The 16,486-nt window shown below is 40.3% G+C and overlaps 3 protein-coding genes across 4 annotated transcripts; 1 reads left to right on the forward strand and 2 right to left on the reverse strand.

Moving 5' to 3' along the window:
* Window positions 1–203: 203 nt before the first annotated feature.
* On the reverse strand, window positions 204–4,204 carry LOC103981165 (uncharacterized). 2 transcript variants are annotated; one of them, XM_009397788.3, is made up of 5 exons: window positions 3,618–4,204; window positions 3,135–3,296; window positions 788–886; window positions 542–697; window positions 204–445 (listed from the first exon to the last, which is right to left on the reverse strand). In XM_009397788.3, the coding sequence occupies exons 1-5, from the start codon at window positions 4,083–4,085 to the stop codon at window positions 314–316; spliced, it is 1,017 nt and encodes a 338-aa protein (XP_009396063.2). In that variant the 5' UTR covers window positions 4,086–4,204; the 3' UTR covers window positions 204–313. The 2 variants fall into 2 exon arrangements, with proteins under 2 accessions (XP_009396063.2, XP_009396064.2); XM_009397789.3 differs by having other exon boundaries at window positions 3,621–4,200.
* A 2,799-nt stretch (window positions 4,205–7,003) lies between these two features.
* On the reverse strand, window positions 7,004–13,105 carry LOC135583119 (protein transport protein SEC23 G-like). Its single transcript, XM_065148651.1, has 2 exons — window positions 12,317–13,105; window positions 7,004–8,815 (listed from the first exon to the last, which is right to left on the reverse strand). Exons 1-2 carry the CDS (start codon window positions 13,001–13,003, stop codon window positions 7,166–7,168), a joined length of 2,337 nt encoding a protein of 778 aa, XP_065004723.1. The 5' UTR covers window positions 13,004–13,105; the 3' UTR covers window positions 7,004–7,165.
* A 992-nt stretch (window positions 13,106–14,097) lies between these two features.
* On the forward strand, window positions 14,098–15,629 carry LOC135635310 (transcription factor BHLH148-like). The gene is made up of 3 exons (XM_065146294.1): window positions 14,098–14,442; window positions 14,520–14,804; window positions 15,202–15,629. Exons 1-3 carry the CDS (start codon window positions 14,098–14,100, stop codon window positions 15,271–15,273), a joined length of 702 nt encoding a protein of 233 aa, XP_065002366.1. The 3' UTR covers window positions 15,274–15,629.
* Window positions 15,630–16,486: the final 857 nt, after the last annotated feature.

Genomic DNA, 16,486 nt, shown 5'->3' on the forward strand with positions numbered 1-16,486 from the left:
ACACGGGGGGTTCTTCTGCCAATACTGCTTTTGGTTCTGTTCCTGCATCCAGATCTTGACTCTCTTCAATCCAAACTCAAGAGAAACATGTAAGACAGATACAAGTGGTGATTGCCACGTTTATAGCATTGCACATGCACACATGGATCTAAATGCTGGAAAGCATACAGAAGTGTGGTTGAGCAGATCAAGAGAGATGGAAATGACACAACTCTACCAGCAAGTTTAATTCACAACAAAAATCAATGAATACACTGTTTATCACGGCCAAAAGCTATAAAGAGAAAGATTTTTTGGCTCTATGACCGGCAAACTAAGTTTTAAGAACAGGTGTCTTGCAAACCGGGCATGCGTTTTTTAGCAGAAGCCACTGCTTTATACAGTGCATGTGGTAGCTATGGCCACACTGCAGCCTTCCTGTTTCATCGTTCCCTTCATATTCTTCCTGTATCGAGAGAGATGAATGAATTACTGAACATCAGGAACGGCTGGAAAAAAACAAAACTTCAGGCGGTCGAGAACAGAGCCAGAAAGAACCTACTTGACAAATACTGCATTTCCATTCTACTTCAGGCGAGAAATGGTTTGCCGAAGCATCAAAAACTGAATGCTTAGTTTTCCTGAGACTACGTGCAATCTCTTCCTCTCTGAGTCCTGCGTTCACATGCCCAATTCTGTCACCAAGCTCAAGTAGTTCCTGTACAAGGGGAAAATGGAATTACAATGTCCTCAGAATAGCATGCTACAAATACGGCAAAAAGGTTGTTTTCAGAAGGCAATTAGCAACCTCATATGACATGTTATCAACATCAAGTCGCCAATCTCGGAATTGGTCATACACTTCCATTCCTCCACGTAATAGAACTCTGGTCTGGAACATCATAATCTGCAATTTAGGTAAATCTGGTGAGAGATCTTATACAAGTTGTTAACCGATCTTCAAGGGTACAAGAAAACTTGAATACGGTGAAAGACATCACTTTTCATCCTTATCTCAAGTATTACATCCATCGACAACACATGCAGAACCATAATTCTGTAAGTAAATCTTAGAACTCTTAGTTGTTTCAGTATGTCACGCTAGTGGAGCTAAAACCACTTTCTCAACTACGGTCTCATTCAAGTGAATTGTAAACGACTCAAGGTTTAAAGTTCTGAATCGTGGTTAAAGTAAGTTGCATGCCAAGTCGCATTCAGAATGTTGTGTGCAAACATCTACAGCATGGACCAATGAACTGCAGTCCATACTGGCATGCATAATATCAACTCATAAATATTATTCTGGATGTGTTACAGCATAATGAAGCCCAAATAATCCGCCATGATGTCATACCATTTTGGCCATCGATCGCATTGGATTAGTGTGCAGTATCTAAATCCTAGATTAATTTTGATTTCCTAAAAATATAATATCCAAAGTAAACGTTTAACTCCAATCGTGTTGTCTCTTCCAACTATGACCAACAAAGCATCTTTTGCAATTAAAATGGGAGCCTAATTCTTTTTAAGGTACAAGACTATTAGAATAAGAACCTAAATTTTTAAATCACACGTGAAAATGGAATTGACCTTTAGTTCTCGAAAATAGAATTGTTCAGATCAAGGTTTTCTTAAAGTAAAAAGCCTCAAGGTGCAAAATGTATGTTCAGGAGACTTGCAAATGACTTCTCATCCAAATGTCATTGGATTTATCCACTGAAGACCTGGAATCTAATTCCTTAACAAGTAATCTTGCTCATCTTGATCTGGCATGTGGGTTCTAGATGATAATATCGTAAGCCTCAACAACAATCATTATGGCCCTTCATGATCCTTCAGGTTCTCCACGAATGGTATGTTCAATTGTGAGAGAGAAGATTGGATACTAGAAGAAACATCAATAGAAGCATTGGTAACTTCAATGGGAGACACTGTTGTCTTCATCTCTCCATGCGGACAAGCAGTTAGAACTTTGATATACCATAGATGTGTCCGATGAACACTTCAATCCCATTTAACTTGAACTTAGCAAGCAAAAAAATGAGTCATGACTTGAAAGACCAATACTGCAATTTTGTTTCTCATATTTTTAAAGCCCAAATAGACCACTTGCTAAGTTGCTCATCCTTATTTTTCCTACATATTAAAAAAAAGAAGATGAATTTACCCTCTCTTAACAGTGTCTCCTTAACTAGCTTAGAGTTTGTGCGCCTCTGTCACTCGAACCATTTTGTTAAAGCTTAGATGCTGAAACCACATTTCTTTACCAGGTGATTTAAGCTAAACATTTACCATTATTATTTTCCGTGCTCAAACTCCAGCTAAATTTTTTTGTCGGCTCTTATATTTTGAGCAAAGTGTGGACCTAGCTTGCATAACCCTACCCCATCGCCAACGGTCAAAGACAAAAAGCATACAACATCACCTCCACTTAAATCCTAAATCAGAACATGCATTTAACATCTTCCATTGTACAGTAAAAATTTTATAATGTAGAAACTAAAATGCATGTGAAAATTTCCAAATTAGTTGCACCACATAAACAACTCCTTTTCGAGATTGTCTTCCTCAATGAGATATAACCAAGTAATAATATCCACGAACATTAACAAGAAAGGATGCATTCCGAATTATGTTAGTGGAGCGTTACGCACTAAAAACCTTCAAATAAATTATGGCAAACATGTTCCCAAGAACCATGACCAGATTAATCTTATGAACTAACTTCCTGAAACTGTATTATACACAAAACACATTCGCATCATCGTAGCTGATAAAAGTCGATATGACCAATTTGAACAGACAACAGTAAAACTAAAGATAACAAACAAATGACAGTGGAAATTGAAACTACCTCTTGCTTAGGAGCTAAGCAATATCGGATGCCGTTAGTTAAAATTCAGTAAATTAAACTATACAAGCTCAAGAATGTGAAACATACATTTGGAGAAACATCAATATCAAAAGAAACATGGATTCAAACACCACCAAGATATTGCATGAACGAATGCAATCAAATGCACACTCAATGACAGCAATGTATGTCCATAATAAAGAAAACATAAGAGCAACCTCAAGAAAAATGAGTTCAGATTGCAAACCACCATATAAATAAACCCCTGAGATACTGACATACTAAAAGGGTGGTGCATCACCTCCTCAAGCCCGCCGGGAGTGCGGTGATATCCACGCAAGTGGCGAAGATGACCCAACGGCAAGAGACCAGGTCCATAGAACGGTGTATCAAGATTCGAGGAAGAATCCGTGGCCGATGAGATTTGTTCTTGATGGCTAACTCTTCTGGGAATGTAAGGCCTCTGCCATAGAATACCATCTATGTTGTTAAGTCAAATGCCAAATGCATACAAGAACATAGAGATCGGAGCTTTGAAGTACAAACAAGAACAAGAAAAACTACAGATTGATTCGGCAAGAATCAGTTTTCACCCAAAGAAAGGCACGATTAGGAAAAGAATCTATAAAGTTCTCTACATGCAGTTAAAGCAGAGAATACAAATCAATGAAAAGCCCCCATCGGAATTGTATCAGAACACCGGAAATCAAGCAAAGAGATGAGACCTTTCACGGCACCGACGCGAAGAGGAAGTGATGATGGGGAAGAATTCAAGATGTACTACTACCTCTCTGTGGATCCGCTCGGCGGCATCAAACCTTCCTCTTCCAACCATCGGCTGATGCGCCATGACGCAGTCCACGGACGCCTCGGCCGCGAACGGCATCCCGGGGGCGCACCAGACGTCCCCGCCCACCGCGCCCCTCCCCTCCTTCTTCTTCTTCTTCGCCCTCCGCCGCCGCGGCCGCTTCCCCTGCCAGTCCGCCGACGACCTCACGGCGGCCGCGGCGGGCGCGTAGGCCTGCGAGGCCGCAGCCGACGCGCAGCCGAGCCCGCGGAAGGCCGCCGCCGCGAGCCCCTTCTTCCTGCCCGGCGAAGACGGACGCGACCGGGGAGGAGGAGGAGGAGGAGGAGGAGGAGGGGGGGATCCTATCAGGGGGTTCCGGTCGGCCGCCGCGTGGGGCCTGGACGAGGAGGAGGAGGAGGACCTGAACAGGAACCGCCGGAGACCGCGGCCGTCGGCTGACGCCATGGAGAGAAGCTACACGACAACACTATTCGATTGAGTAGCGATTTGGCAGAGCCAAAGAATAATATGATGGCTTCTATTGGAAGAATGTGAAGAGAGCGTAATCCTTCTTTGCTTTGCTTTGCTTTGCAGGGGAAAAGTAGGAGCTTTGTTTTTGTCCTTTAGTTGGTGATAGGGAGGTCAAAAAAGAAGAGAGTAAGAGGTAGATTTGATGGTCAAACTGTGACTTTTGAGCTTATTTACCTTCTTCTTTCTCTCTCTCTCTCTCTCTCTCTCTCTCTCTGACCATCTTTCTTTAAATCTGGCATGAAATGGAATCATGGAAGAAGAAGCTTTTGCAGATGCCCAAAGGAAGGATCCAAGGAGGAGAAAATGATGTTGATTTAATGCATTTGTGTTCATAAATGTGGGCTTCTATACCAATGACATAAAGTCCAAGAGAATCATTGTTTGTGAACTTTGGAGACCAACTCATGGTGTTGTTTCCTTTCCTTGTTTTTGGTTTTTGGAGAAAGAGAATTGTTCTTTTGGGTGAGTCCTTCTTTTAACCTTTGGATATGATGAGATTTCAGTGTATTGGAATTCTGCTTTCTGAAATGTTTTCCATAAAAAACAATTCACTAATTTTCTTTTTCTTGTGTAGATTGCAGAAAGAATCCCACAAGAGATTTATTTCCAATCAATCTATCTTTTTTTTATTCAAAAAGGACTGATAACAAATTGTTTTTTTGTTTTTGTTTTCTTTTTGACTTCAAACAAAAATGTTGCCAAGACAGTGCCTTAGATCTTGCTCAGACAACAAATAGCATTGCCACTTGAAAGGCCAATGTAAGAAGAATACATGGCACACCATTGTATCAACACCAAGATTAATGGCTTTTATTGAGTCCCTGACACCGTCCTTCCTTCCTCCTCCTCAATGCACCGTCTTCCTGTACTGATCTGTGGTCACATTTATGAACTCCTGCACCTGAAATTAACTTTGCTTGGTATGCAGAGAGAGCTCCATGTTCTTTCTATCTTTGCCTTGCAACAGAAGCTGAAGCTTGTCATGTTTCTTGCTGTGCTCTCTTTACTGTGCCGGAAATTTCTTGATGCATTTTATTTGGTTGCATTATGGTTCCTGCACATCATCTCTCAAAATCTTACTGTGTTCATGAGAAAAAAGAAAAAAATAGAATTTTGTAGCCATGTGTATATCTTCTCATAAATCAAAGTCATCAGCCATTATTAGTCTGAGGATTAGCAAGCACACTGCAGCAACTACTGAATTCTATAGCAATTAGATACATTCATTTGATGATAAAATGGTCAAATATCAACCAATCATGTTGTTTGTATTATTCTATTATACAAGATTAGGAGGAGGGCAAAGTTTCCTCACTTGCTGTCAAAGTACAGGTACTAATCTTGGCTCCACTGCTAATCAGGTCCCTGCCTTCTTGCCAAACCATTAGATAAATCCACCACCCCACTTGGGATGCTGTGTTTGCCAACAATTCCTGGCATAAATTGTTTTGTTCTGATGTGAGAGAGAGAGAGAGAGAGAGAGAGAGAGATATAGTAACTTAGAAGCATAAAAAGTATTTATTTTAATGTAAAATAATTAAAAATAAAAAAAAAATTAATTTACAAAAAGAAGAAAATATACTTAAAATTATAATCCTCCCAAAAAGCTTTACTCCTATTGGGACTGCTAAAGAAGTATTTATCAACACCTTAGAACACACAAAAGAGGCGCAGGGTACAGAGTTCCTGAAGTGCACCTTTATTCTTGCACCAGCAACAAGGTTCTTGTGCCTTTGTCCTGCTTTCAACCCTCGCCACAAAGCAGGACATGTGACTGCTCTAGTGTCAGAGAGAAGGAAAGGATCCCTCGGGTGTAGTATTCCGATGAACTGGTGTCGCCTTGTTAGCTGTAGGGAAAAGACAATTAGGGGAGAAGAACAATGAGCAAGGGATCCTGCGTACCAGCAGGCTCTCTGCAGCTGCAGCAACCACCCTGATGGGACCTGTGAGAACAAGAAAAAGCTGCTCGACAGCTGCAATTGGTGCTGTGTCCAAATCACACAAGATTTCTGTTCTGCTGCCATAAGGAAGAGTCTTCGGTTGGAAGAGTTTCATGAGTCGGAAGTCCAGCCTCTCTTTTCCGTTTTCTTTTAACAGCAAGGTGGCATACTCTATTAATTTAAGTTCTTTGGAGAGAGAGAGAGAGAGAGAGAACTAATCAAGTGAAACTTGTATCATGGTTGTCGACATAGATCAAAGCCTTCAGGTATCAGCTTTGCAGCTCAATCTGCTAGATAGCTCTTGCATCCCTGATGATGGAAATAGTGAGTGCTTCAGCCTCAAATAGCAAATGTATATAGGTTTATTTTTTTGCAATACAGAAGAGGAAGTGACATTTACATTGACCAAGGAAGTGAACATTCTAGAGTGCAGAATATTCTTCAATCAGTGAGAAATGGATTTTTTAACCTGAAATGATATGCTTGATGTATTTTCTAGTTGTGCAATATGGTCATATTCTTTGGCAGGAAGAGATCAATGACAGCTTCATACCTTCAATTTCTCCATCATTTCCTGCTTTCCTCTTTTCTTTCTTTTGATAGCCTATAATTTCCAAAGAGCATCAACTTTTTTTCTAGCCATTTTTAACTCAATTGAAAAAGCTTTGAACCAAAAGATTCAACCTTGCATGGGTATCACTTGAACTTCTGTGATGCTAAATTAGACAGCAAAAGCAGCAGATGTGGATAGTGAACGTATGTCAACATAGTCACATGTGAAGACACATTTTTGTTATATTCAATGCTTGCCTTCTCCATAAATACTCCATAAAGGATTTCTAACTTTGCAACCAAAACCCCCCATTCACCAGCTTCCATTTCACTACCAATTTTAAAATCAATGGCAAAAACTGAAGACCCAAAATTTCAGCCTTACATTTCCCTTCACAATCATAACCAGCAAGAAAGCAGCAGTGTGACAAGATTTTTGTACAAAATTACAACAGGAGTGGGAAACCTAGAAAAATTAATCCCACCAAACCCCACAAAGGACTTATATACAACAAGAGGTAGTCAACCCTGCACAGCTAGCTCTTGTAAGTGCTCTATAAACACTTGCAAGCTCACATCATCTGTGAAGATAACTTCGGAGCCATCTGTAAGCAGAGTCTTCTGGGTCACAGAGGGATTTAGCCTTGCCAGTAGGAACCTTGCCTGGCTCCCATGCTGATCACACTTCACTAGCTTTGGCACAGGAATGCGATCGGCTATGAGCGCCTCAGCATCAATCTCTGGTGCCTCTAGCAGCTTCCTCAAGTTCTCATGGTTTGGGTCCTTGTCATACCCAAGCTTCCTCCACTGGGCAATCTTTGATCCATAGTGAATCACTATGTGGAAATAAGAATCGAAGAGCAAAATAACATCTGGAGAGATTGAGCTAACATCAAGTAGTACGGGAATGGGTGGCCCATCAAACGAGTACTGGAATAGGGTAGGCTGGATCATGATAAGTGAACCAACCACCCCTTCCCGATTCAGCATCAGCCTGAAGAAGGCGGTCTCATCTGGGGTGCTATTAAAGACATCAATGAATTGTGATCTACGTAAATAATATATGAACTGTGGAAAGAGGGAAAAGTTAGATGACAACCGAAATGTTGATGGATCTTCTGGCACATAATCCCCGAATTTAGCTGTGAAACGAATAAGCATTTTATCCAGCCATCTGATGACATCCCGAGCATGGTATTCCTCAGCCCTATGGACTGCAAGTCTGGCCATGACAGCAGCAGCAGCCTCTTGATCAAACCCTGCAGTAAGCTCTGGCAAGTGGGGCTTAACCCATCTTCTAGCAGCAGTGGTCACTCTTAGGCGAAATCCACCATTCCCATGACGATAGCGTGTCATGAACTGAATAAAGAGGACAGGTGGTGGCTCAACATTGTCAGTGCTAACTTGGAAGATGAAAGCGATGCATGTCTTGCTCATGAGTGTGCTCATCTTCCACGTATTGGTTCCACCATGGCCAATTTCCTTTTCGCTCACTGAGTTGTTCTTTTTTCTAAGAGACATGCAAGGTCCCAGTGCCCCACATATCTTAACTTCCTTGGTGGTCACAATCTCAATGGTTGCATCAAAGTTCATATTAAGATGGTCTGCACCTTCACGTTTAAAGATGTGCCTTAAACATTTCCTGAACTGCTCTGACTCGAATGAATCTGCAAGCACCAAAAAACCACCAGAGCTTTCAATCGGATATCTTAACTCAGCAGTTCCAACCTGATCAAGAGAGCAAGCAAACAGATCAAGAACAAATGAACCATCGACCAATCTATGAGCCAGTTGCTTGTAGAAACCACGAGCTCTATCAGTGAAGGGAGCATTGCCATTTACAAGATCTCGGTGTGTCCTTATAGATTTACTTAAATCAGTCTCTGCAATCATTCCAGGACCAATAGTTGCTGGTCCAGATGTGAACACCATTACACGACCACCAGCATTAGCTGAGCAAACCTCTAGAAGAGCAACCGCTGTTGAGATTGCTGCACCTGTAGCCCTCGAAGGGCGATGACCAGGTAAAGCATTATGTGTGGAGTTAAGTTCTTCAACCCATGATGTAAAATTGAATTCACATTCAGACACTGGTAGTAAAAAGCCATGTTTTTTGATGGATTGAGCCATTCCCAGTTTGGAGTGATTAGAGACACTCATAAGCTGCTGGATCTGAAATTAACAAAGCCTTAGTCGAATTCAGACCAGGAAGGGTGTTATTATCCTCAGGAGTGCTACGATCATAATATAAGCAACAAATAATGCTTATGCAGGACCATTCTTTTTTTAAAGTTAACACTTTAAATGCCAACAAAATCCAAAATCCCTGACAGCAAAAATATTTGAATGCAAGATGTAACTCAATAAATATAGCCTGAGAAACAGCCATGCCCCTCCAGAATGCACAAGCAAAAGTGTTGAGTCTACATACCCGCTTTTTAATACTAACCTAGAGCCAAAACAATATAACAGCACATACAATATAAATACATAACTTCCAAGCAACCACCGTACCAAATTACTTTACTACGGAAATGCATGGATCAATTCTTTGCAGTTAGCTAGTCCCAAAGAAAGTTGAATCCATTTATTCATAATTAAATGTCAAGCATGATTATATCAAAACATAATTCTAAAATGCTACATGGTGGTTGCACAGGCAGGGATGCTTCATGGTCGTGACCATGTTCTCCATGTATGCAAATGGTGGTCACACATGTAGTCTTTGTGTTGATGCTGCATAAATAAAAATATTCTATATTGAACTAAAGACCATTACTAAAATACGTCTGGATAGGCTTTTGCAGATCCTTTGCTGACCAAGATATAAACAAAAAGAAAGGATGACAAGAAAACAGAGACTTTATAAGCACAAAGCTAAGACTTAATGGCACCCAGGTAAGGCATAAACTGGCCTACAGGAAAGTCACAATAGTACGGATAGTCTGTGCTAACTGGTCATTTGGTTTCTTCAATCAATGACATCTAGTTACACTGAGGTTTGCCTCAAGTCCAGGAAAACTGAATCAGGTCATTTTGGGTCTATCAAAGAAGAAAGGATGCAAATGGTTGGTTATTCACTCAATCTCAGCTACTCAGTTCATCTCTATTCAGACGGCCAAAGTTGATTTTTGGTTGATATGGACTTTTGAGCAGAACTATATATTTATCACAGTCATTTCGTTCTTAAATTACATCCAGTATCAGCTCAGTTGAAAATTTACAATCAATTAGCTACTTGTTTATACTTTCAAGTAACATTGTAACATTTAAGTCCCAAAAGGAGTCTCTCGATAAAGTTAAGGGTAGTCATGGAATTCTAATGCTCAGTATGTGCCATTATTCCTTAAGAAAAACAAAAATGTGAAACTATCTTTTCTCCTAAACCTTTCTTTTATCTGTCATGATGTCATTCGAGCGTATTTTGGACATGAGAAATAGTTGTTCTATTATACTTCGGATTGAGTAATAGGATCCTATGATAGAGCTTTATAAGCTACTTTGCTCATCACTTGGCCATTTTTCTTCCAACTTTCCAACAATATTACTTTTTTACATTTAATCTTGCTATGAGAAGGCTAACTTATCTTCATTGAGCTAGAATAGCACCAGTAAGACAGTGAAAAATACTGGTTGGTACTGAATCAAGGTGTTTCCAATGGCTCCCCATGATGAACTATGATGTTACGCTTCCAACACAGTCTGCAAAAGTACCAAGGGAATGTTCAGATCAAGGTTCTGAACACCATACCATACCGGTGTACAAATCAACTGTCGGTATGGTACATACCGAGCTGTACCGAGCTATATCGAGCGTATCGACAAGTGTAACAATGTACCACCCGTACTGGTCCTCTATCGAATTGGTACATACCGACCGTACTGAACGATGTGGTACGGTATTGTAAACCATGGTTCAGATACAACTGAGTCGATGCAGATACTAAAAGTAAGATGTGTTCTAGAAGCCTAATATGACCAAGATACCCTCAATAAACTGAAAGGGATAAAATGACCAATTTATATGCAAAAACATATGTGCTCGACAAATGTTGACAACTCCAAAGTTGGTTGGACCTAAAATAGAACCCAAAAACTCCGACAATGACAAATGAGAACTTCGGAACATTCAACAGCTTCTCAGAACCTCAACATTTCTGACATCTTCCTACAACTTTTGCATCCTTAACATCTCCTTGAGATTCCAGCATATATGAATGTTCACTATAACATATAATATAAGCTATCTCCACCCACAGCTGTCCAATGGCAGATGCTTGTGACTCATCATTTACAGCCTTGCTGAAAATTTTGACAAATTATTGTATTTGTTTTTACAAATGGAAAGAACATGTACAGGTGTTGATAAATTACGTAGGATATTATGCAACAATCACCTAGGAAGACCTATTCCCTATTAAAACCACTGTAAGGCTGAATTCTTATCATAACTTCCCCCAAGGAACTACCTGTGACCATAAAAGGTAACCACTTACTCTTCTCCTATAAATCGGGTAGAGTGCTCATGATATGAGCAATAAGGAGAGATTATTCTTATACCTTCTCCCCAATATGATTATTGTAGAGATCAATGAAAAAGTGAAGGACTAAGACCATTTTGACATAAGTTCCCATATCCTTAAATCATGTCTCTTCTTTTACATATTTGCTCTATCATTTTATTATATGTTAGAGAAAAATTTTTATCAGGATTTCTGTAAGTAAACAACAATTAACATGATTCCTTATCATTTTAAATTCTGAAACTATGAAACCACTATTTTATTTAATTTTTTAAACATGGTCTCCAAGGAAGACCCTTTTATGATCAAAATTGTCATCCACAATATATTTTGTTTAAAAATAAACATTTTTGTTATTGGGATCTTCTAAAACTACATTCTATAATAACCAATTATAAAGTATGGATATGTTCCACATTGTACACTGCCAAATAACATCCATCTGATCACAATTAGAACACGAATATCTTTTAAGGTCATGTAACAATTATCAGACCACAATTATCCAAATTATAAATCAATAGACAAATTTAATCATTTTATATTTTTAGAAATAAGAAAATGATAGAATGAACCATCTTTCCGTGATCAACTGAGCACAGAATAACCAAGAATGAAGTTAGTTAGAGACCTTCAGCACAAACTAGCATTAAAAGGTCCTAGTTAAGAAAGAAAACTATTACTACTCAATTCATATCATTTAGCACTTTTAGTATCAAAAAATTGTCCAACTTAGTTTGTATTGTAAAGAATTGTCATCAGAAATGATATAATCCAACTTTTAACTGCATATTATAGTCCAAACTTAGCTCACAGCTTATTTCCTAATACGAGACTATGGATAACAATCAGTCGATGGGATGATTACAATGAAGGCCTTCCAGATTTGTTCGTGAGGCAGAAACGAATGTTCTCGTTGTAAATATAATTTGATCAATTCATGTTGCTAATACCAGCACGATTTCAGCACTGAAGCAATCATAAGGCATCCCTTTTTTTTTCTGCTCATTGAAACATAAGTAATCTCCTTGTCCTCCACCAAACAAACAAAACTAGAAAAGTAATCTATATCTCCACTAGTTTTTTATTTACTCGATGGTGAAACGAGCTTAAAAGATCATGATCATTCTGAAAGGTAAGTGAGAATTACCTTCTCGGAAGTGAGCTCCCGATCACCACAAAACACCATAACCTTGGGGCAATCAGTGTATCCCAGATCGTGCACCCACACCATTGATCCAAATGAGATCAGCCCGACCATCGTATTCTCCGGCAGCTGCGCCACGACATGCAAGATCTCATTTTTCAGCGCTCGCAGCTCCTCCTGCTCCGAGCACACATCAACCACGAAAACAAATGCTGGCTCCAGCACCCGCGATGCGTCCAGCCCTGACAGCGACGACGAGGACGCCGAAGCAGACAATGACGAGGGTACCGACGACGAGGACAGCCCGAATCCACCACGGAGACCAGGATTCGGGCGGGGGTTCCTGGCAAGGGCGTACTCGACGGTGCTGTAGGTGGGGAAGAGCTCGGCTGGGAGGTTGTTCTCGCCGATACCGGCGTAGGTTCTGGGAAAGGGATTCTTGTGGGAGCAGAAGGGACAGGTCCAGAGGGCGCTGCGGTAGTCAACTCGGGCGTAGGGGTTGAGAGCAGCGCGGCAGCTGGCGCAGAGGAGGGGTTCATAGGGGAGGACGGGAAGGTCAGGGAGGGGCATCAGCGGTGAGCACATCACGCTGAGGGGGACGACGAGGGCCGCGGCGTCGCTCCTCGACGGTGGCCAGGCGTTCCACGGCCATCGGAGGCCCTCGATCGCCTCCAACTCGGCAAAGTCCATGATGTCGTTCGCGGCGGCGCGGCGGCGGCCGGGACGGGCGCCGTAGCATCCGAAGAGGGCTAGGGTTTGCCGTTCGGCTTCATCTGATCATGTATTATATGTCCAGGATTAATAGATTAAGAAGGTTTTACATATACATCCTTGTGGGTTAAAAAAGAAGAAGAAGCATATTTGCCTCTAAATTATATAATACATATAATCTTTCAAATATCTAAATCTCTTATTTACCTCAAAATAATTTTTTAAAATAATAAAATTTCAAATGCATTTTTATTTCCTAAACATAAATTAGAGGATAGAAATACAAGATACTATTTTTTTTTATAAAGATACATGTACATTGCTTAATAACAACTTGGGATGTATGTATGTGTGTGTATATATATATATATATATATTTTTTTTTTTTTATAGAGAGAGAGAGAGAGTATGATATCACTGTGAGTTTGATGCCTGCCTTGCAATTGGAGGCTACCGTGGGGCCCACATGTTGGGCAACCAATCACATGGGCGTCAAACGAGCAAGAAAGGTCTCGTCTTGCTTGGTTTTATGATGCCGGCGTTGTTGCTGACCCAAGAACGTCCCATCCTCCCCCCTCCCACACAAGACTCTGCAGTGGGCCCATCTATGACGTTAAGCTGACCTCAACTATCGCCTCCACGCGTCTGGTCTTTGAGACAGCCACGTGGATGAAAAACAAACTACGATATATATATATATATATATATATATATATCCACTACCGGCCAAATATTTAGGGTCTCATGAACGAAACAATCAAAACCACTTGCGAGCCATCGTCAACTGGTCCGCTTTCCCCCCTCCACATCCAATCGTGCCGTTGTTCGATCCACGTCGCCGCACGAATTACACGTGAGGTCAAATCAAATTCCACGACCCGTAATGACCCGAAGACGGTCCGACTCCGTTGTCCAACAGCAACGGTCAAAGCGTTCTATGGACCGCTGTGACCACCATCGTCAATTTGCCACGTCCGGAAATAGAGAAACGGAGACCCAACCCTTGAATTTGACCACGTTTTCAAAGTGCTTATAATAAGAACTGAGCAGGATCAGTGAAGGGACAACCTGAGATGGAGGGCGATCTCCTCGGGGCCTTTTTCCCGGAGCTGCCGCTCGATTACTCCTCCGCTGCCTTCTTGTTATCCGGCCTCATGCCAGAGTTCGACGCACCCCGGACCGCCTTCGTGAGCTACCTGAGGCAGGACGGTCCACAAACGATGGTGGAGCGTTCCGGCTCGGGCCGGAACATCCACCGGAGTCTCATCGAGATGCTAAGGAGCATCCCCAGGGCGGAGGAGCGCAGGGCAGCGGCGGCGAACCGAGGGTTCCGGCATATGATGAGAGAGCGGAAAAGGAGGGAGAAGCTCAGCCAGAGCTACGCTGACTTGTGCTCGATGCTTGCCTCCGGATCAAAGGTCTCATCTTATCATATCCATGTCTTCATCGATGATATGCTGTTGATGAACTGATCGATTGCTTCAGCGTTGTGCAGTGTGACAAGAACTCGATCGTCAAATCGGCTACTAAGCACGTACAAGAGCTGAAGGGAGTGAAGGAAGCGCTGCAGAAGCGCTACGAGGAGCTCAAGGCCAAGGTGCTGGGGAGCGATCCGACGGAGGGGGAAAAGGTTAAGATTCGTGCGGCAAATCTATCGTCTCCGGTGGACTCCATGATCGGGGTGCTTCGTTGCTTGCAGAGTATGGATGCGACGGCCAAAGCCATTCGTGCTCATCTCTCCAGCTCCGAGCTTTCTGCCGTCATGAGCATCGACACCAAGGTGTGCAGAAACGTACATTGCAATGCTAGAATAGAATTTTGGAGTACATTTCCATCTTTAAAGGTATTAATTTGAGAGACAGTGTTTCAATGATAATGGCTATCTTGCCTTTGAAAGCTCAGAATGCGATATATGATACATATTTTGCTGTTTGAAGAACTCGTAATGGACACTTATCCAACTCAAGAAAGCAATTGTTCTTTGGAGTTCTATTAAGAATTTGCAGAGTTGTTTGCATATATGATTCTTTTTACTACTTGCTCCTATATCATAAAGCTGAACTCATTCATAAAGGTGAATTGGAGCGACAACTTTCTGTATGTATTACTGTTGTCAGGCAGTGTGCTACTTATATAACTCCATTTCTAACTCAATATTTTTGTGCGTGTAATAATAGATGGCAGCGGCAGATGTGGAAAGAGCCATAGAGGGAGCTGCAATGGAAGCAGAGAAGAGACTTCGTTGCTAGATTGCTGGAATCAAAACATGGTCACAACAGTGCCTTGGAACTTTGCAACCAAGTTCTCTCTCAATCCTCCTTCTTTCGACGATTTTTTGGCCTTACTATTGCCTCTGGTGTTTTGAGATGATTATTTATCGTGTGGGAATCTTTCACATTTGTAAAACAGCAAATTTCAGCCTATTAGTGTCGTCAAATTCGGACCTGTTGACTTAAGACCTGTTGACTTCCTGCAGGTTTCTTAAGGAGAAAGAGAACATGATAATAAAAATAACAAAGAGCACATATTTATATTAGATAAAATGATAAAATATAACATTTTTAAATGTGAAAAAAATCAATCACCCAACAAATCTCCTCATCCTCGCCTATCCATCTTAATCTAAATCTTTTTCTTTTGTTGTATCTAATCATAACTAATTGAATTAATTTTATCATACTCTCTTAATTCAACATAATTATAATTTATTTTTTTTTCAAAATTAATTTTTTTTTTGTCAAGGTTTTTGTAAAGATGACCCTGAGCTAATCTTCGGTGCTATGATGATAGTTCATTTAATGTTTTTTTATCAATCAATTCGTAAATCAAATGATATCGAACTTTAATGTGTTTGGTGTGCTCGTAAAAGATACGATTCTTGTAATAGTATATTTATTTTCTTGAAGATATACTATAATTTTTTGATACAAAATTATTTAGCATATTATATTTATAGCCACAACATACTTCACTTGGAGTAATGCATCTTGTTTTCTTGTTATCCATGAAACTTCTAAGCTAAAGCTAAACATAAATCCTAAAGTACTTTTTCTAATCATATGCACAAACTAGTCCGATCAATATTTTGAATATAAGAATATAATTTTAAATCTTTTATCTACTCATAACAAATGCCATAATTGAGAGATCCCTTTATGTATCTAAAAACTCTTTTATTTGCATGATGAATATTCAATAACAAACTAATTACAAACATACTATCCAACCTTGAATATGTAAAATAGATTAATCTTCCGAATAAACTTCTATATTATTTTTTATCTATTTTTCTAACTCCATCATTTAATATAAATTTATCATTTATATTTATTGGAGTATTCACTAACTTATAAGTTATTATATGAAACTTTTTTAATAAATTTTTAGCATATTTTTCTTGGCACAAAAATATTTCATTTGCATCTTAAATATTTTCATTCCTAGAACATAATGCAAAGGTCC

This window comes from Musa acuminata, chromosome BXJ3-4 (assembly GCF_036884655.1).
Source record: "Musa acuminata AAA Group cultivar baxijiao chromosome BXJ3-4, Cavendish_Baxijiao_AAA, whole genome shotgun sequence".
NCBI lineage: Eukaryota > Viridiplantae > Streptophyta > Magnoliopsida > Zingiberales > Musaceae > Musa > Musa acuminata.

Bases quoted from the DNA above. Each gene is read 5' to 3' on its own strand.
- LOC103981165 (XM_009397788.3), bottom strand. From the start codon at position 4,085: ATGGCGTCAGCCGACGGCCGCGGTCTCCGGCGGTTCCTGTTCAGGTCC. The intron at 887-3,134 runs GTGATGCACCAC...CCTAAATTGCAG, and splicing joins CTCCCGGCGGGCTTGAGGAG to ATTATGATGTTCCAGACCAG. The intron at 698-787 runs GTTGCTAATTGC...CCCCTTGTACAG, and splicing joins TTGATAACATGTCATATGAG to GAACTACTTGAGCTTGGTGA.
- LOC135583119 (XM_065148651.1), bottom strand. From the start codon at position 13,003: ATGGACTTTGCCGAGTTGGAGGCGATCGAGGGCCTCCGATGGCCGTGG. The intron at 8,816-12,316 runs GTAATTCTCACT...TGTTAATTTCAG, and splicing joins GGGAGCTCACTTCCGAGAAG to ATCCAGCAGCTTATGAGTGT.
- LOC135635310 (XM_065146294.1), top strand. From the start codon at position 14,098: ATGGAGGGCGATCTCCTCGGGGCCTTTTTCCCGGAGCTGCCGCTCGAT. The intron at 14,443-14,519 runs GTCTCATCTTAT...AGCGTTGTGCAG, and splicing joins TGCTTGCCTCCGGATCAAAG to TGTGACAAGAACTCGATCGT. The intron at 14,805-15,201 runs GTGTGCAGAAAC...GTGTAATAATAG, and splicing joins TCATGAGCATCGACACCAAG to ATGGCAGCGGCAGATGTGGA.